This window comes from Cibotium barometz, chromosome 7, assembly GCF_041138505.1.
Source record: "Cibotium barometz isolate CiBa-2024 chromosome 7, ASM4113850v1, whole genome shotgun sequence".
Lineage (NCBI taxonomy): Eukaryota > Viridiplantae > Streptophyta > Polypodiopsida > Cyatheales > Cibotiaceae > Cibotium > Cibotium barometz.
The window spans coordinates 1093594-1110491 of NC_141052.1; the positions used below are offsets into that span (position 1 = coordinate 1093594).

The 16898-nt window shown below is 39.9% G+C and overlaps 1 protein-coding gene across 1 annotated transcript; it reads right to left on the reverse strand.

Annotated features, from left to right (window-relative positions):
• Positions 1-11481: 11481 nt before the first annotated feature.
• On the reverse strand, positions 11482-12242 carry LOC147636562 (uncharacterized). The gene is made up of 2 exons (XM_086799941.1): positions 11932-12242; positions 11482-11668 (listed from the first exon to the last, which is right to left on the reverse strand). Exons 1-2 carry the CDS (start codon positions 12240-12242, stop codon positions 11482-11484), a joined length of 498 nt encoding a protein of 165 aa, XP_086656067.1.
• Between the last annotated feature and the right edge of the window lie 4656 nt (positions 12243-16898).

The following is a 16898-nucleotide window of genomic DNA, read 5'->3' on the forward strand; positions in this document are numbered from 1 at the left end:
CAACATCTTGACTAATCAAGATACGCTTTGACTGCGGATGATACAATCTGTAGGCCAAGAAACCAAAGACACGCAAGTGACCAATAGAAGGCTTCCTGCCATGCCAAGCTTCGTATGGAGTAATAGACTGCAAGGCCTTAGTGGGACACCTGTTGAGTACATATGCAGCACACATGACAGCCTCAAGCCAAAACGCATGTGGCAAAGCTTGGCTCTTGACCATACATCGTGCCATCTCCATAAGTGACCTGTTCTTCCTCTCAGCAACACCATTTTGCTGAGGGGTATACGGCACTGTACATTGGTGTTTTATCCCACGACTAGCCAGAAATGCATCAAACTCTTTAGACATGTACTCCCCCCCTCGATCAGTACGGAGGGTGCCCACAGTACAATTGGATACATTTTCAACCATAAGAAAAAACTGTTTGAAGCACAAAAACACTTCGGACTTTGCCTTCAGTGGATATACCCATGCATGCCTTGAGTAATCATCAATGAAAGTCACGAAGTACAAGTGTTTACCAAATGATGGAGTTTGCATAGGCCCACATACATCACTATGTACAAGTTGCAATTTGCGAGTGGCCCGCACAGAACCATCCTTTGGAAACGCAGAACGCTGCATTTTGCCCAAAATACAGCCTTCACAAACATGTTTCAATGGTGCCTCAAGAGGGGGCAATGAAGCAACCATATCAAATTTCTGCAACAAACGCAGCAAACTAGCAAAGTTCAGATGACCAAAATGAGCATGCCATAGTTTTGCATCTGAAACTGCCTTTTCATCAGAAACTGCATTTGCTGAATCTTCCACACACTTGTCATAAGAATTGAGCCTATACAGGCCACGAAACAAGGTGCCAGATACAATAATCGTATCACCAGAAGTCAAATCATGAACAGTACATCTGTCATCCACAAATTTGACTACAAGTCCAAGTCTAGCAAGCGCAGAGACAGACAATAGATTCTTCTTTATCCCTGGCACATACAAAGCATCTGAAAGTGTGAAATCACTGCCATTTGCAGCAGTAAGCATAATTTTACCAATGCCCTTCACTGGGTAAGAAGCATTATTGGCACATGTGACAGTATTCCCATTAGGGACAGCCTCAAGAGAAGTGAACATATCACGATGCGAGGTAATGTGCTTTATAGCACCACTGTCAAAATACCATACATGAGAGTCAACAGAGACTGCCAAACATGCATCATGTACAGATGGGTCATACTGGCAATACACGCTAAACGCCCATTCTGTATCCTGCACAACATTTGCAGAATCTGCATTTGTAGAAGCATCCGCTATTGTGGCTGCATTTGACTCTTTCTTCTTTGCCTCTTTAGCCTTTAGCTTAGGGCAATTCTTAATGACATGATCATTTGCCTTATAATAGTTGCACTTGGTCTTTTTCTTGCCTTTATCAAGAGCCTTCTCAGACTTATTGTTGCTACCTGTGGAAGGAGAAGAAGTTGCAGACCTACTAATAGGAGAAGAAACAGTGGAAGGGGCTGCCTTACCACTTCTTCTCTGTTTTGCTGGGCAGCAATAAATGCTTGATCAACTGCACGCTGCCTAGCCCTGTTTTTCCTGGACTGCGCTTCTTGCAAGAGCTTGTTGACTAAAGTATCATACTTGACAGCATCAGGTTTGTCCTCATTAAGAAGTCTCCATGTGGAAGCAAAAGTCTGATATGTCTCAGGTAAAGCATCAAGAACAGTTTGCACAAGAGAATGATCAGGAATAATCTCACCTGCAGAAATCAACTGTTCTTTGAGATCTTTAATCTCAGCAAGAAAAACATTCATGTCATCATCTTCTTGCATAATCTTCAATTCTAGCTCTTTACGCAGGTAAGCGATTTTTGCCTCGTTACGACCTGCATACAAACCAGCTAGAATATCCCAAGCCTGTTTTACTGTTTTAGCTGAACGAATATGTGGGGTGATGTTACGTTTGACAGAAAGTGCAATCAAGGCATGAGCCTGCGCATCTTTATCATCCCAACGAGCTTGTTCAGCAGTGGGTAAAATAGCAGCAACAGTAGAGCTGCTAGAACCTGCAACATCCTCAACAGATCCTACATCCACAGAACCTGGACGTACATCCATACCCTGCACAATGTTCCACACTCCTTTTGTAACCAAAACATGCTGCATCATGTATGCCCAAAGTGGGTAGTTGCTGTCTCCATCCAATTTGTCTTCAGCAGACAACATGCGAAATATATCATTGCTGTTATCAGCCATGGCCACTGACTGAAACTGATGCAAAAGCTACCTGTAATGAAGCAAATACTGAACAGAAGACACCTTGTGCTATGTAGTACGGTCCACAATAGAACACGTATGCCTGTTTTGCAGAAAACTGCACTATCGAAATTTCTGCAGAAAATGACGAAAACACCTGTGCAGAACTTGAAATGCAAAAACAGAGCCCGAAACGACCTCAGATGCAAATTTTGAGAATGCAAAGCCCTACGGGCATATTTGCAGAGTATAGGGACCTGCAACAAGCGCTCGTGAAAACTCACCTCAATCGGAGAACGTGAGTCGGAGGGTGCTGGCGGCCCTGGGAGCCGATGCCTGCTCTGATACCAATTGTTGGAATTAGGGTTGCAGGAAAGCACACAAAGCTTGGAGAAGAAGAAGCAAGAAATGCACACAACACAAAGTGTTAGATTGTGTCAATGTACAAAAGATTAGTTAGCCCTAGAAGGATGGGCGTATATACAAGCCGGGGAAAAAAACCTCCTAAAGAGGGAAAAAGTGCCCCGACGGTCCTGAGTGTGTTCACACACATCACTGCCTATATATATGGCAACAAATTGATTAATGTCAAGCTTTTATAATGATTATTTTATCATATTTGAATTTCATGCTTAGAGATATGCATAAAAAAATGATTATTTTATTATAAAGATGTTATAAAAAAATGATTATTTTATTGTAAAAGTGTTTCTTTTATCATATTGAATTTCATGCATAGAGGTATGAAAAAAATTGATTATTTTATTGTAAAACTGTTACAAAAAAAATATTATTTTATTGTAAAATTGTTACTTTTATCATATTGAATTTCATGCATAGAGGTATGAAAAAAAAACGATTATTTTATTGTAAAAATATTACTAAAAATGATTATTTTATTATAAAAGTGTTACTTTTATCATAATTGAAATTCATACATAGAGGTATGCATAAAGATGATTATTTTATTGTAAAAGTGTTACTTTTATCACATTTGAATTTCATGCATAGAGGTATGCATAAAGATGATTATTTTATTGTAAAAGTGTTACTTTTATCATATTTGGATTTCATGCATAGAGGTATGCATAAAAAATATTTTTATACTAAAAGTGTGATTTTCATCCTAAATGGATTTTATGCATATATTAGATGCATAAGAGAAATTCTTTTATTCTAAAAGTGTAATTCCTACTAAATTGAATTTATGCATAGGAAGATGCATAAAAGTTTGATTCAAAAGTGTCATTCTCATTTAAAATAAATTTATGCATAGGAAGATGCATAAAAGATTGATTTTTATTTCGAAAGTGTTATTCTCTTTAAAATGGAATTTATGCATAAATAGATGCGTAAAGAAATCTTATATCAAATATAAGAATTCTCTCGTATTCTATAAATAGATATTGAGATGTGATAAGATGTGATAAGATGCGTATGGGAGGTGATAAGATGTGATAAGATGTGTATGAGATGTGATAGGATATGATAAGAGGTGTATGAGATGTGATAGGATGTGCTAAGATGAGTTAGGATGTGATAAGATGTGTATGGGATGAGGAAAAGAGTGTATCTGATGGGATAAGATGTATATGGGTTGTGATAGGGCGAGTATGGATGTGTATGTATGGAAGTGGATGTATGAATGTAGATATGGAGTGTGGATAAGGATATGGATGTAAGAATGAGGATGTATGTGAATGTGAATGTGAATGTGGATGTATGTGAATGAGAATGTGAATGTGAATGTGGATGTATGTGAATGTGAATGTGGATGTGGATGTATAAATGTGAATGTGAATGTGGATGTATGAATGTGGATGTGGAGGTAGATATATGAATGTGGATTTGGATGTGGATGTATGAATGTGGATGTGAAAATGGATGTATAAATGTAAATGTGAATGTGGATGTACGAATGTGGATGTGTGTGTGGAATAATGAATGCAAATATGAATGTGAATGGATATGAAGTCAATATGAGCGAATGGTTGAGATGAGATGTCATGTGAATCAGAATGTGAATGAATAATATAAGATCTGAAGAATGAGATATAATGAGAAATGGATGTGAGGAGACGTAATATAAATTAAGAAAGATAGGAATGGATGTTATGTGAAGTGAATGAATCCTATGTGATGGGATAGGAAATGATGTATCTGGTCAAGAATGGATACACATATGAATTGGAATTGGATTAAATAATATGGGTTAATGTGGAAAGATGAGAGTTCGATATAGAAACTGTATTTTGTGACTGTTTGTAAATGACTGTTTTATGTCAAGAATGCTGGGGAAGCATTCTCACCATCTTATGGATTAGGGTCATGGAGACCTAACTGATAAAGTTGCAACTGCTGACGGAGAGTCAATGGAGGACGTCTCGCATAGCAAGGTCGACTGAGGTCTTGACCAGTCTCGGTTCGATTTAAATGGTGAGCTTCCGGTACGGTGGATGAGGGACCAAGGAAGCGGCCTATGAGTGAAGCGCTAGGTCACTTGCGAAGAAGGATCCTAGAGGGTGCTGACCATACGGTGCTCGGGCTTTGGGTCATCGTCGACGATACCCACACGTGCGTCGTAGAAGATATTGGAACAAGGAGTAAGAGTTGTTTTCTGAATTCGGGCATGGATCTGGTTGATTGACCTTGCTGGTCCTCAACGGATGAGTCCATGGCTCTTTTATATGGATCTGTGGGTTGATCTTGCTGATCTTCCACGGAGATTCCATTCTGTTATATGAATATATTGCCGGTTACTATGAGCTAGGAACTATGGAAAAGGCCCCTGAGTGAACAGGTGGTGAGCGTTTTGGTTGCCAATGATGCCATAAGTACACCGATGAATGAATGACTGGAAATAAGGATTCAACCAGAGACTTGAGGAATGTCATCAGTGACAAAATGGTTTCATTAAAGGATTGTTTTAAAGTTAGCTGATGCTGAGAAAAAGGCAATTTCATATTGGGTGTGTAAGTGGTGTGACTAGTTTTATGTTTGCATAAACTTCTGGCTAGGGGGCCTGGGAACTCTTTTCCCTGGTACCCAGGACAAAACCTAACCAAATTCCTAATTGGATCCCATCACTACAGTGGTTGGGAGGTTGGCTAACCCATGGGACTGGATGGGGTTAGGCTAGACTGATGGATCCGTAAATCGAGACTCAATTTTTGTTATTACGATAGATAAAGTAAATCCCGGATAGAAATTGTTCTATGGATAGGAATCAACAGCTGTGCCTCTTGATGGGGAAAAAAGTGTTGATCTCAATGATCCAAGTTCAAGTTTCTTCCTTTTTTTGACCGAGTATCTTTATAGGTACAGTCGGATTAGCTTGATCAGTAATGGTCTTGACTACGTTAGAGTAAAGAGTTATCCTGGTGGAATCGCCCGTGCTTTCCGGGTAAAGGAAGTTTTTCCGGGTTCGGTTTTGGAAAAACCGACGGATTAGTCTCTTGTCCGGATATCCATGGGCAAGGCCCCGAGTGTGGGACCCTGTCTCGCACAAGACGTGCTACTTCCGCTGCTAGCACCCGAATCCGTTGCGCGGTGGGGACAGGGATCTCACATTTCCAATCCACTGTTGATAGTAGTCATGAGGCTTTTGCAAGTTTTTGACCTTCTGCCACTTTGTAGGTGGCATCAATGGTTGATTTTTGAACTCGGTTCTCTCATGATGAGAACATTCATCATTCATTGGTTCCTTCCTCTCAGGTTGACCCTTTCGGTGAATCTTGGGTACCCATTTATATATACTCTTGTATGTTGGGCTTTGTGTAGGCAATTTGAACACGGTGGGTGTAGATTTTGGTTTCTGAATTACCGCTTTTGTAGCGATTTGTTTGCCTTGATTTGCTGAGGTCCATAATGGTATGGACATGACTTTTTCACCGATGGTTAGCGATGTTGTTCTGTCTTTCCATTGGATATTGCACTTGTTGGCACAGATTTACGATCGTCCTAATATCATCTTCTCTTCCATTGTACCTGCAGGCATTATAAACACCTTTCCAACCAACAAGGGATTATTACTGATGGAAATGTTAACATTTAAATACCCAACAGCCTTTGTGGTTGTTAAGTGCACACTATAAACTTTTGCATCCATGTGTTCTAGGTTTGGTCTCCCTAAGATTATCCAAGTATCATATGAGATTAGGTTGTGGCTCGATCCTGTATCTATCAATGCAACACTTGTTGCAATGCCCTTATTTGTCGTGAGTCCCAACTTGAGTCTTGCTGGTTCAGTGTTTAGATCCTCTTCATCCACCATGGTTATGGATGCCATATTGACATGAATCAGGTCCTTCTGCATTTTAGCTTTTGCTTGCCTAGCTTTAGCCTCATCTTATACTCGTTGGATCTTTTCTTTTGCTAATTACTTCTGTTTTTTAAAGAGGCGTTCTTGGAAGAGTGTCTCTTGGGTTAATGGTCCAAAGTATTTTTTTAGTTTACTCCCATCGACATAGCCCTCCATTTGGATGCCGTCAATTGTCTCTATTTGGACAAACCCTTGAGGTGTGATTTTTGATACTACATAGAATGGTCCCAGACCATGGTATTTCAATTTTGTTGTCCTGGTGCTTCCCACACCATACATGAGGAAAAGGTCCCCCATTTTTAACTCTTTTTGCTTGAGGTTTCTATCAAACCAATGTTTTCTACGTAACTTTTCAACCATGAGTCCGTGTGATGCTATCAACCAGGTTTCATTCAGTTTTTCCAAGTCAATTTGTAAGATTCCTCCCCCAGCCCCTCAAGATGTCCAGTATCTCTCCTTGTAAATCAGTCCCCTTTTCAAAATAATAACAGATCTTGTTTCTATCTGTTTTGGCCTAGAGAGAGAAAATGTTCTAGCGAGAGGTAATTCAATTTCTAGATATCTCTGGATGGAAAAATATCCCTTCTTATTAAAATGATTTCCCCTGAAAAAGAAATTCAAAAAGAACTTTCCAGTGCGCAATTGGAATAAATTGAAAATAGGTAAAAAGGACCTTAGCCTGAGGGTCCAGATTTTCTAAAAATTTTGGATTAAGGTTCCTATCGACCAATAAGATTAATCCAAATGTAGGGAGGAGATAAATTGATGAATAAAAGAAAAATCCCCCAAAAATGAGTAAATACTCACATAAGATGAAGAGTTGACTATAAAGACAAGGTTTATTAGTTAAAAAAGAAGAGATATTTAGAGAAAATGATGCATTTTTGACACCTCAGTGTGGGGAATTCCCCTCATGAAGGAGGCACCTATTTCACATGTGTGGATGAGTTTTAAACTCACAATAATGAGATATTTTTATCTCTTCTCTCTTGTGTTTCAGCTAGATCCAAAATGTGAGCTAAACTCACCTAAAAATGTTCAAAATTGACCAAACTCACCTAGAAAACTCTAGAATCAGTTTGCTTGGCTAGAGGCTCATTTTTTTCTATAAATAGAAGCCTCCCCCTTTGTAAAAGGTTAATAGTGTTTATGCACTGTTGCTCTACTCCTCTGCCCTAGAGTCAAATACATTGAATTCAATTGATAATTCAATTGTTTTTGACTAAATCCTCTCCAAAAGAACTGGTGGCCGCTCTTGTTGCAAACAAGAGTAGAACCCTCAATCCCTTAAGCCAAAGGAAAGCTTACAAGTTCCATGTAAGATTAATTCTTACTTATTGTGAATTTTAAATCTATGGTTTTCTTAAATTTTATGCTTTGTAAATGTTTGAATTAAAATCTGATGCTATGCCTTGATGGAAAGGCCACCCCCTTCTCTTCTTTACAATTTAGCCCTTCTTAAACCTAGAAAGTTTAATTAAAAGATTGATTAAACTCTTTTCATTGTTTACTCTCTTGATTTTTGGAAAATGGAGTAGATTAGAGATATTAGAATTCAAATTGGATTAATTCAAGTCATAAATTGAATGTTAAAATTGAGAAATGGTGAGCGATACAAAGGAGGTTATGGCAAAATTTTCTTAAATTTTGTGGAACTAAAGTTTATCATTAGGTTATTCTAAAAGAGTAATTCCTTCCATTTGTGCATTCTGAAATATTTGTTTTTATTTCAAAAGTGTCATTCCCATTAAAATTGAATTTATGCATAGAAAGATGCATAAAAGAATTATTTTTATTTCAAAAGTATTATTTCCATTAAAATTGAATTTATGCATAGAAAGAAGCATAAAAGATTTATTTTTTTATTTCAAAAGAGTTATCTCATTAATTTTGATTTTATGCATAGAAATATGCATAAGGGAATTTATTTTTATTTCAAAAGAGTTATTCTCATTAATTTTGATTTTATGCATAGAAAGATGCATAAGGGAATTTATTTTTATTTTAAAAGAGTTGTTCTCATTAATTTTGATTTTATGCATAGAAAGATGCATAAGGGAATTTATTTTTATTTCAAAAGAGTTGTTCTCATTAATTTTGATTTTATGCATCAAAAGATGCATAAGGGAATTTATTTTTATTTCAAAAGAGTTGTTCTCATTAATTTTGATTTTATGCATATAAAGATGCGTAAGGGAATTGATTTTTATTTCAAAAGAGTTATTCTCATTAATTTTGATTTTATGCATAGAAAGATGCATAAGGGAATTTATTTTTATTTCAAAAGAGTTATTCTAATTAATTTTGATTTTATGCATAGAAAGATGCATAAAGGATTTATTTTTATTTTAAAAGTGTTATTTTTCTAAAAATTGAATTTATACATAAATAGATGCATAAAAGGATTTTGTTAAAAGTGTTATTCCCACTAAAGTTGATTTTATGCATAAACAGATGCATAAAGAATCTTTATATCAAAAATTAGAAATTCTCTTAAATTCTATGTTTAAACAAATGTGATGAGAATAGATGTGATGAGATGTGTGATGAGAATCAAATAGATGTGAATGAATGGATGGATGGATGTGATATGAATAGAAGTGATGAGAATGTGATGTGGATAGAAGTGATGAGATGCGATGTGGATAGATGTGATGAGATGCGATGTGAATCAGCTAAATGTGACTGAATGGATGAGATGTGATGTCATGTGAATCAGAATGTAAATGAATGATATGGGATGTGAGTGAATGTATGTGATGATAGTGGATGTGAATGTGTATGAGAAGAATGGATGTGAATGAGTATGTGAAAGAAAGGATAAGGATGTGTATGAGAAGAATGAATGTGAATATGTGAAGAATGGATGTGAATGATTATGTGAAAGAATGGATGTGGATGTATGTGAAAGAATGGATATAGATGTGTATGTGAAAGAATATATGTGGATGTGAATGTGATGGGGATATGAATTGAATGTGATGTGATGGATGTGAATGGATGGAGGTGATGTGATGTAAAATGGATAGATGTGGATGGATGTGATGTCATGTGAATCGGGATGTGAATGAATGATATGGGATGTGAATGAAAGTGATGTCATGTGAATTGGGATGTGAATGAATGATATGAGATGTGAATGGATGTGATGTCATGTGAATTGCGATGTGAATGAATGATATGGGATGTGAATGGATGAGATGTCATGTGAATCAGGATGTGAATGAATGATATGGGATGAGAATGGATGTGATGTCATGTGAATCGAGATGTGATGAATTTGATGTGATGTGATGCGAATCGGGTGAATATGAATGGATGAGATGTGAATGAATATGATGTGGATATGGGTAAATACGAGTGGATGAGATCTGATGAGGATATGGGTAAATGCGAGTGGATGAGATTTGATGAGGATATGGGTAAATGCGAGTGGATGAGATCTAATGAGGATATTTGAGGAAAGAAGTGATGAGATGGAAAATGATGCGATTGAATGAGAATGGGAATTTATATGAAATGAATGTGGATTAAGTAATGTTGATTATTGTGGAAAGACGAGAGTTCATTATGGAAATTGTATTATGGCCTGTTTTTAAATGACTGTTTTATGTCAAGAATGTTGGGGAAGCGTTTTTACCGTCTTGTAATTAAGGTCGTGGAGACCTAGATGATAAAGTTGTAACAGCTGACAGAGAGTCAACGCAGGACGTCTTGTGTAGCAAGGTCCGCCGAGGTCTTGACCAGCCTCGGTTTGATTAAAATGGTGAGCTTCCGGTACGGTGGATGAGGGACCAAGGAAGCGGCCTATGAGTGAAGCGCTAGGTCACTTGCGAAGAAGGATCCTAGAGGGTGCTGACCATACGGTGCTCGGGCTTTGGGTCATCGCCGACGATACCCACACGTGCGTCGTAGAAGATATTGGAACAAGGAGTAAGAGTTGTTTTCTGAATTCGGGCATGGATCTGGTTGATTGACCTTGCTGGTCCTCAACGGATGAGTCCATGGCTCTTTTATATGGATCCATTGGTTGATCTTGCTGATCTTCAATGGAGTTTCCATTTTGATATGTGAATATATTGCCGGTTACTATGAGCTAGAAACTATCGAAAAGGCCCCTCAGTGGACATGTGGTGAGCATTCTATGATGCCATAGGTACACCGATGAAGGAATGATTGGAAATAAGGATTCAACCAGAGATTTTGAGGATTATGATCAGTGACACAATGGTTTCATTAAAAGATTGTTTTTACAAGATGATGATTATGTGAAAAAGGCAATTTCATATTGGGTGTATAAGTGGTGTGACTAGTTTTAAGTTTACATGAATTTTCAGTTAGGGGGCCTGGGAACTCTTTTCCCTAGTACTCGGGACAAAACTTAACCAAATTCCTAATTGGATCTCATCACTACAGTGGTTGGCGGGCGGTTGGCTAACCCATGGGACTGGATGGGGTTAGGCTGGACTGATGGATCCCTAAATTGAGACTCAATTCTGTTATGGTGCGATAGATGAAGTAAATCCCGGACAAAAATTATTCTATGGAAAAGAATCAACGGCTGTGCCTCTCAATGAGGAAAAAAGTGTTGGTCTCTATGATCCAAGTGCAATCTTTTCCCTGATCGGACTATGGGACTTACAGGTTCGGTCAGATCAGTTCTGTTAGGATAAGGCTTTCGACTATGTTAGAGAAAAGTTATCCTGGAGAGGACCACTCTAATCTGGACAGATTAGGGCTTGTACTCCTGTCAGATCTCGAGAAGCACATACTCTCAAGGCTACGTCCAAACTCTGGTAGATGCCTAGGGTCCTAGCCCCTCAAAGCCAAAATCAACTCCTGCCAAGCCGAGTATTTATTGCCAGAAGCTGTAGCCATGCCACTTGCGAGTTTATCCTGTGTTGACTCTAATATGTTGAAATCCCCACCCAGACACCAGAAATCTGTATGTGGGAGGGATTGGTGAATTGTACTGTGGCTCTGTCTACTATCGCATTCAGTGCATATATGTTCAGAAAGCCCACTGTCCCCTCTCCAATCTTGATGGTCACCCCCACTGAGCTCTCTCGGTGTGACTGGTGCCTTACTCGACCACTATATTATAAAAATTGCTCAATGACGGTAATGCATTCTCCACCCTGTGGCCTAAAGGGGCCAAAAGGTGTGACTTTTGCCATTAAGGATCTTCTCACAGTGGCTAGCGGGCTTGTGATGGATGAGCCGCCGGACTTATAGGCCCCACAAAATCTATTCCCTATTTCTCAAATGGTTGCCTGACAATGATGGGGGTTAGTGGCATCTTGTCTCTTTTTTGCGAGATCGTGAAACGTTGGCATTCCTCGCATCTTTTAACGAACTCATTGGCGTTCGCGAATAAGGTGGGCCACCAGAGTCCAGCTTGGAGCACCTTCCAGGCTGTAATTTCTCTAGCAAAATGCCCGCCTGCTATCCCAGAATGAGACTCCTCCAGTATGGTCACAAATTCATCCTCCCTTACGCATCGTTTGAGCACATTGTCTTTGCCCAATCTATACAACTCTCCCGTAATCAATTGATATGGTGCTGCAAACTTGATAAGCCTTCGCATCTTATCCTTATTTAAAGGTATGTTCTGAGGGAAGCCATAAGCCAAATACTCTGAAATCTCTTCGCTCCACTCCAGTACCATATCCGATTTGAATAGACAAGCATTAGGGAGGTCATCGTCGACACCACTTGCTGGTTCTCCATTTGGAACTTTGGACAGGTGGTCGGCCAGCACATGTTGTGTTCCCTTCCTTCCGTGACAATAAAGTCAAATTCCAACAACAATAGTAGCCAACGTGTGGTTCTTCCTATGGTGTAAGAGGTTTATTCACTAGATATCGCAAAGCTTGATGGTCCACAAAAAATATGAATTTGTTAGCCAAGAGATAATTTCGGTATTTCTTGACTGCGTAGACCATGGCCAATCCTTCTCTTTTGATAGTGGTGTAGTTCACCTCTGCATCATTCAATTGACGATGACTAGAAAAGCAAACTAGATAGTCCAACTTGAATTCACCAGGTTGGGCTAGTATGCAACCAATTGGAAAATTTTACGCATTGATGTGTACGTGGAATATAAGATCCCAATTGGGCGGTCGCAAAATGGGTGCGCTTGCCAAGGTGTGCTTCAGACAATCATAAGCCTCTTGACACTCCTTGGTCCACTCAAAGAGAATGAGCAATTTATACAAGGGTCTAGCTATCTCCGCATAAAATATGATGACGCGTTGATAATAGCCCACATGACCCATAAACCTTTGCACACCTTTGTAGTTGGTGGGCGGTGGTAGTTCCAAGATCAACTTGACCTTGCTATCATCAGTGGGCGGTGGTAGTTCCAAGATCAACTTGACCTTGCTATCATCAGTGGGATATGCCATTTTTTGAGACTATGTGTCCTAGTATCACACCATGCTTAACCCAGAACTGGCACTTCAAAGGGTTTAGTGATATCCAATATAATCGGCAACGTTCAACACCTTCCTCAAACAGTTCGAATGATCTTCCCATCGAGAATGTGCACATAGATCATCAATAAACACTTCCAACCACTTTTGCAAGCAGTCCTTAAAAGTTGCGCACATCAATCTTTGAAAGGTTTCTGGGGCATCTGTAAGACCGAACGGCATGACCTTGTAAGCGAATGTTCCCCACATGGTATTGAAGGCAGTCTTATGTTGGTCTTCTGGTGCTATGGACACCTAATTGTACCCTAAAAACCCATCCAAGAAGCTGTATGCTTCCCTTCCAAGCCACTCTTTCCACGACATGTTTGGTATACGATAATGGGTAATGGTCTCTTCGAGTGGCTGCATTTACTTTCTTAAGATCAACACATACTCTCAATTTTCCATTCTTTTTAGGCACTATCACAATGGGTGATAACCAATGCGTATGTTTGATCTCATAGATAAAGTTAGCAGCAAATGAGCTTATCAATTTCCTCCTTTACAATTGCTGCATACTTTGGATTCATCTGGTATGGTTTCTGCCTGGCAGGATCCTTCCATAATTGGAATCGTATGTTGTACCACCTTGGGCGGTACCCCTTTCATTTCCTTATAGTTCCAAGCAAAAAAATCCCGGTATTCCTTAAGAAGAGCAATAATCTCTACTTCCTCTACAAAGGTCAAATCCTTGGCACTATATACAGGCCTTGATTCTTCCCCTGATTCTGCAATATCAACCTCCTTGACTTCTGTGCCGGGCCATCATATGATGTCGATAACCCTTTCTCTTTTACCCTAGTGGCTGTTAACCGGACCACTCTTCAATCATCAATTGTATAGTTCTTAAAATGGTTAGGCACTGAGAGTACATCCATTTTGTACTCATTGTCTTTTTTTATTTTTTCCATGATTTTCTTGGCCTCACGTTCTACCTCTGCCAAGGCTTTGTTGCATTTTCGGCGTCCCATTTTTGTAAGTTTGGGTGTATCGGTTTCCTTCAGGGTGATTTTCTCTAGATTCCTCCCTTCCAATGATATTTTACTCAACTCTTCAACCCAATCCTTAGAGAATTCATCATGTACCCTTGTAGCCCAAGGTATCTCAACCATTGGGCATCCGTTGGTTTGCTTCATAGTAGCAATGCGTTTCGTCGGGCTAGGTACCATTTTTGCTTTGCCACCATCGCTTGATGCACTGATTACTGGTTTGAATTTGCACCAAGGTACCTTCTGTACTTGATGTCTCCTCCCCACTGGCTCCCCATCCCCATGGTTTTCCAATCAACCATGTAGATAGAAGTCGTAGGGATGTTTCCAGATTCCAAATACTGGGCTCCCTTAGGTTGCATCACATCAATTGTGGCCAACACATGCATCCAATTCTCAGAAATCCGGGGGAGGTAGTGATGCATACATCTCCGTATCCTCCTCATCCTTGGTTTCCCCCTCTGTGGGTTGGCATATCTGTAGGGACGTGGTTCGCTCCGTTTTGTGACCGAGTTGTTACGAAACAATTGCCCTTCCATGGGGTGTGCCTTCCATGCTCTTAGATCAATCTTTAATATTTGTGTCCTTGCGTACATATACATGATCCAAAGCCCAATCATGCACCAATTTGGATTCCCTCATGAAAGGTTGTCCCAATATTATGTCATATGTATCAGGTTAGCATAGGAAGTCCATGACCACAAATGTATGACGATATTGAAATGTAAAGAGTCTGAACTTCACATTTTCCAAGACTCCAATGGGTCTCGAAGATGTTCCATCAGCCATCTTAACGATTAGATTTTCTCTTTTTAGATTAGCTTCCCCCAATTTTCCCAGCAATGTTTGGTAATGATGCTGATACCTGCCCCACCTTCCAGGATGGCCAACGCCTGGTATCCATTATGATGAATTGGAATAGTAGCGTTCGTGTCATCACTCTTATAGTAGCGTCCTAGTTGGTTAACTGCTATCTTAACCACTTGCATTTCCTTTGTATGCCTCAAGGGTCTTTCTACCAAGGGTGGCAGAGCCTCATCCATATTCTCAGCTGGCCTTAGACCTCCTTGGACCCATTCTTTTACATCTGTCCATAGGGTGGGGGAATTGCATAACTGACCCAAGGGCATCTGGATAGGCATGAATAACACAGCTGGCTGCTGTCTGCTAGGTTTCCTATATCCTTGGATTCCTTAGATATAGAGTGTTCTTCCCATCGAGGTGTCTCGTATTCTTCCACGGGGAAAGAATGAATGGACCCCCCCAACTCATTTTCCTTGAACAATCTAGTCATTGTGTTTGTTTGGGAGTCTACTTTAGTTTCTTCTGCAATCGAGGTGGGTAGGTTCAAAGCCCTATTGCAGGTGGTACATCTAGTGGATAGATGGTATCCCTTACTCGGCTAGCCCTAGGCTTAGTTTCATGAATTTGTTGGGACTTTTCAACTAGGGCCTTGGCATCTTCTAACTTCCTTATTTCTTTGTCAGCATTAGGATATTCACCAACCCCCTTTGGGGTTGCTGGTTGTTGTCCTTCTTTCCCTAGGTCTAGCCCTTCCAGATTGATCCCTTGACCCCCCTCTTCCTTCGATTATGTGGATCCGGTATCAATTGTATCTTCTTTGGATTTATCTTGGATTGTAACCCGCGTGTCCCCCTTTCCTAATTTCTTCACTCTTCTCTTGCGAGACCAAATTTGGAAATAATAGCATCCACCCGGTTCCTTCCTTTATCACCTAACTGAGCTTGAGCTCATGTTAGGACATTGAGCGGTGTGATCTTCCCAGATTGTAAATAATGATACGAATGGTGGTCTGATTAGCAGTAGAAGCTGAGCCACTTGCTCGGTAGGGATAATCTTTGATCAAATGATCAATTCCACACTTAGTGCAAGTGAGCACTAGCATGTCATTGGGTGTGGTCACCCCTTGTTGTGGCTAGTGTGTATGAGTCATATTCTTATTTGGGCATTTGGCTACTCGATGTGGCCCACCATAGCCATAGCATTGTAAAGGTCCTCTTCTCAGATTTGAGTTGATTTCCTTGCCCTTCCACTGTATCGTGGTTTGAAACATAGGTATTGGCTTGTTATTCTGTAGGACAATACTCTGGCGTGACATCACCTATATCCTCATAGTATTCCCCACTAAATTATAGTTCCCATGCTAGTTCAATATCTTCTGATGGCTCTTCAACACTACTTGATTGATCTTGGCCTGTGGTGGCGGTTGTGGCGGTAGAAGTGGTGGTGGCAAGGGTGAAGCATCTTATACCCATCACATCCCCCTAGGTAAGTAAGAAGGGTTGGGTTGTACAACAGTGGCAGTGGTTTGCACAGGTGGTGCCAGTAAAGCCAGTGGGGCTCTATTTGTTTGCAGTTGTGCTATATTTTGAAACCTTGGAAATATACACGATGATGTGTCATGATTGCCCAATTTTATATAGTGTGCACAATACAGTAATGGTCTTTCCCTTAACTGCGGACATTCAGTGTGGTGGTATGGTTTAGTCTGTACATGGAGCACCACACTAGTTCCTTGCGGGGGTAAAGGTGACTATGCCCATGGCTCGACATCTCTCTTCCTTCCCTTACCTTTAATTTCTCCAATATGGCATTGCTGATCTCATCCACAATCATATGTCCAACTTGTTTGCTTCGAGTTCTAATTTCTTGATGACTTGAGACACGCGAAGTCATAGTTGCTGCCGATGTTCTAACATCCTCAGGCTGTGGCAATTCTAACATGTTATCTTCATATTCGATTGACAATTTGCAGCATGCATCAAGGGAAGCTAGCCGGTGGGTTAGTACCAAGTAATCATGCATTTTATGGTCTCTAACCCCTCTCCTGAAACAAGGTAA

What these genes read in the sequence shown, in the direction of transcription:
- LOC147636562 (XM_086799941.1), bottom strand. Translation starts at nt 12,242, where the DNA reads ATGGTACTGGAGTGGAGCGAAGAGATTTCAGAGTATTTGGCTTATGGC. An exon ending in TTATTCGCGAACGCCAATGA is followed by an intron (nt 11,669 to 11,931) that starts GTTCGTTAAAAG and finishes TTTATAATATAG; the next exon opens with TGGTCGAGTAAGGCACCAGT.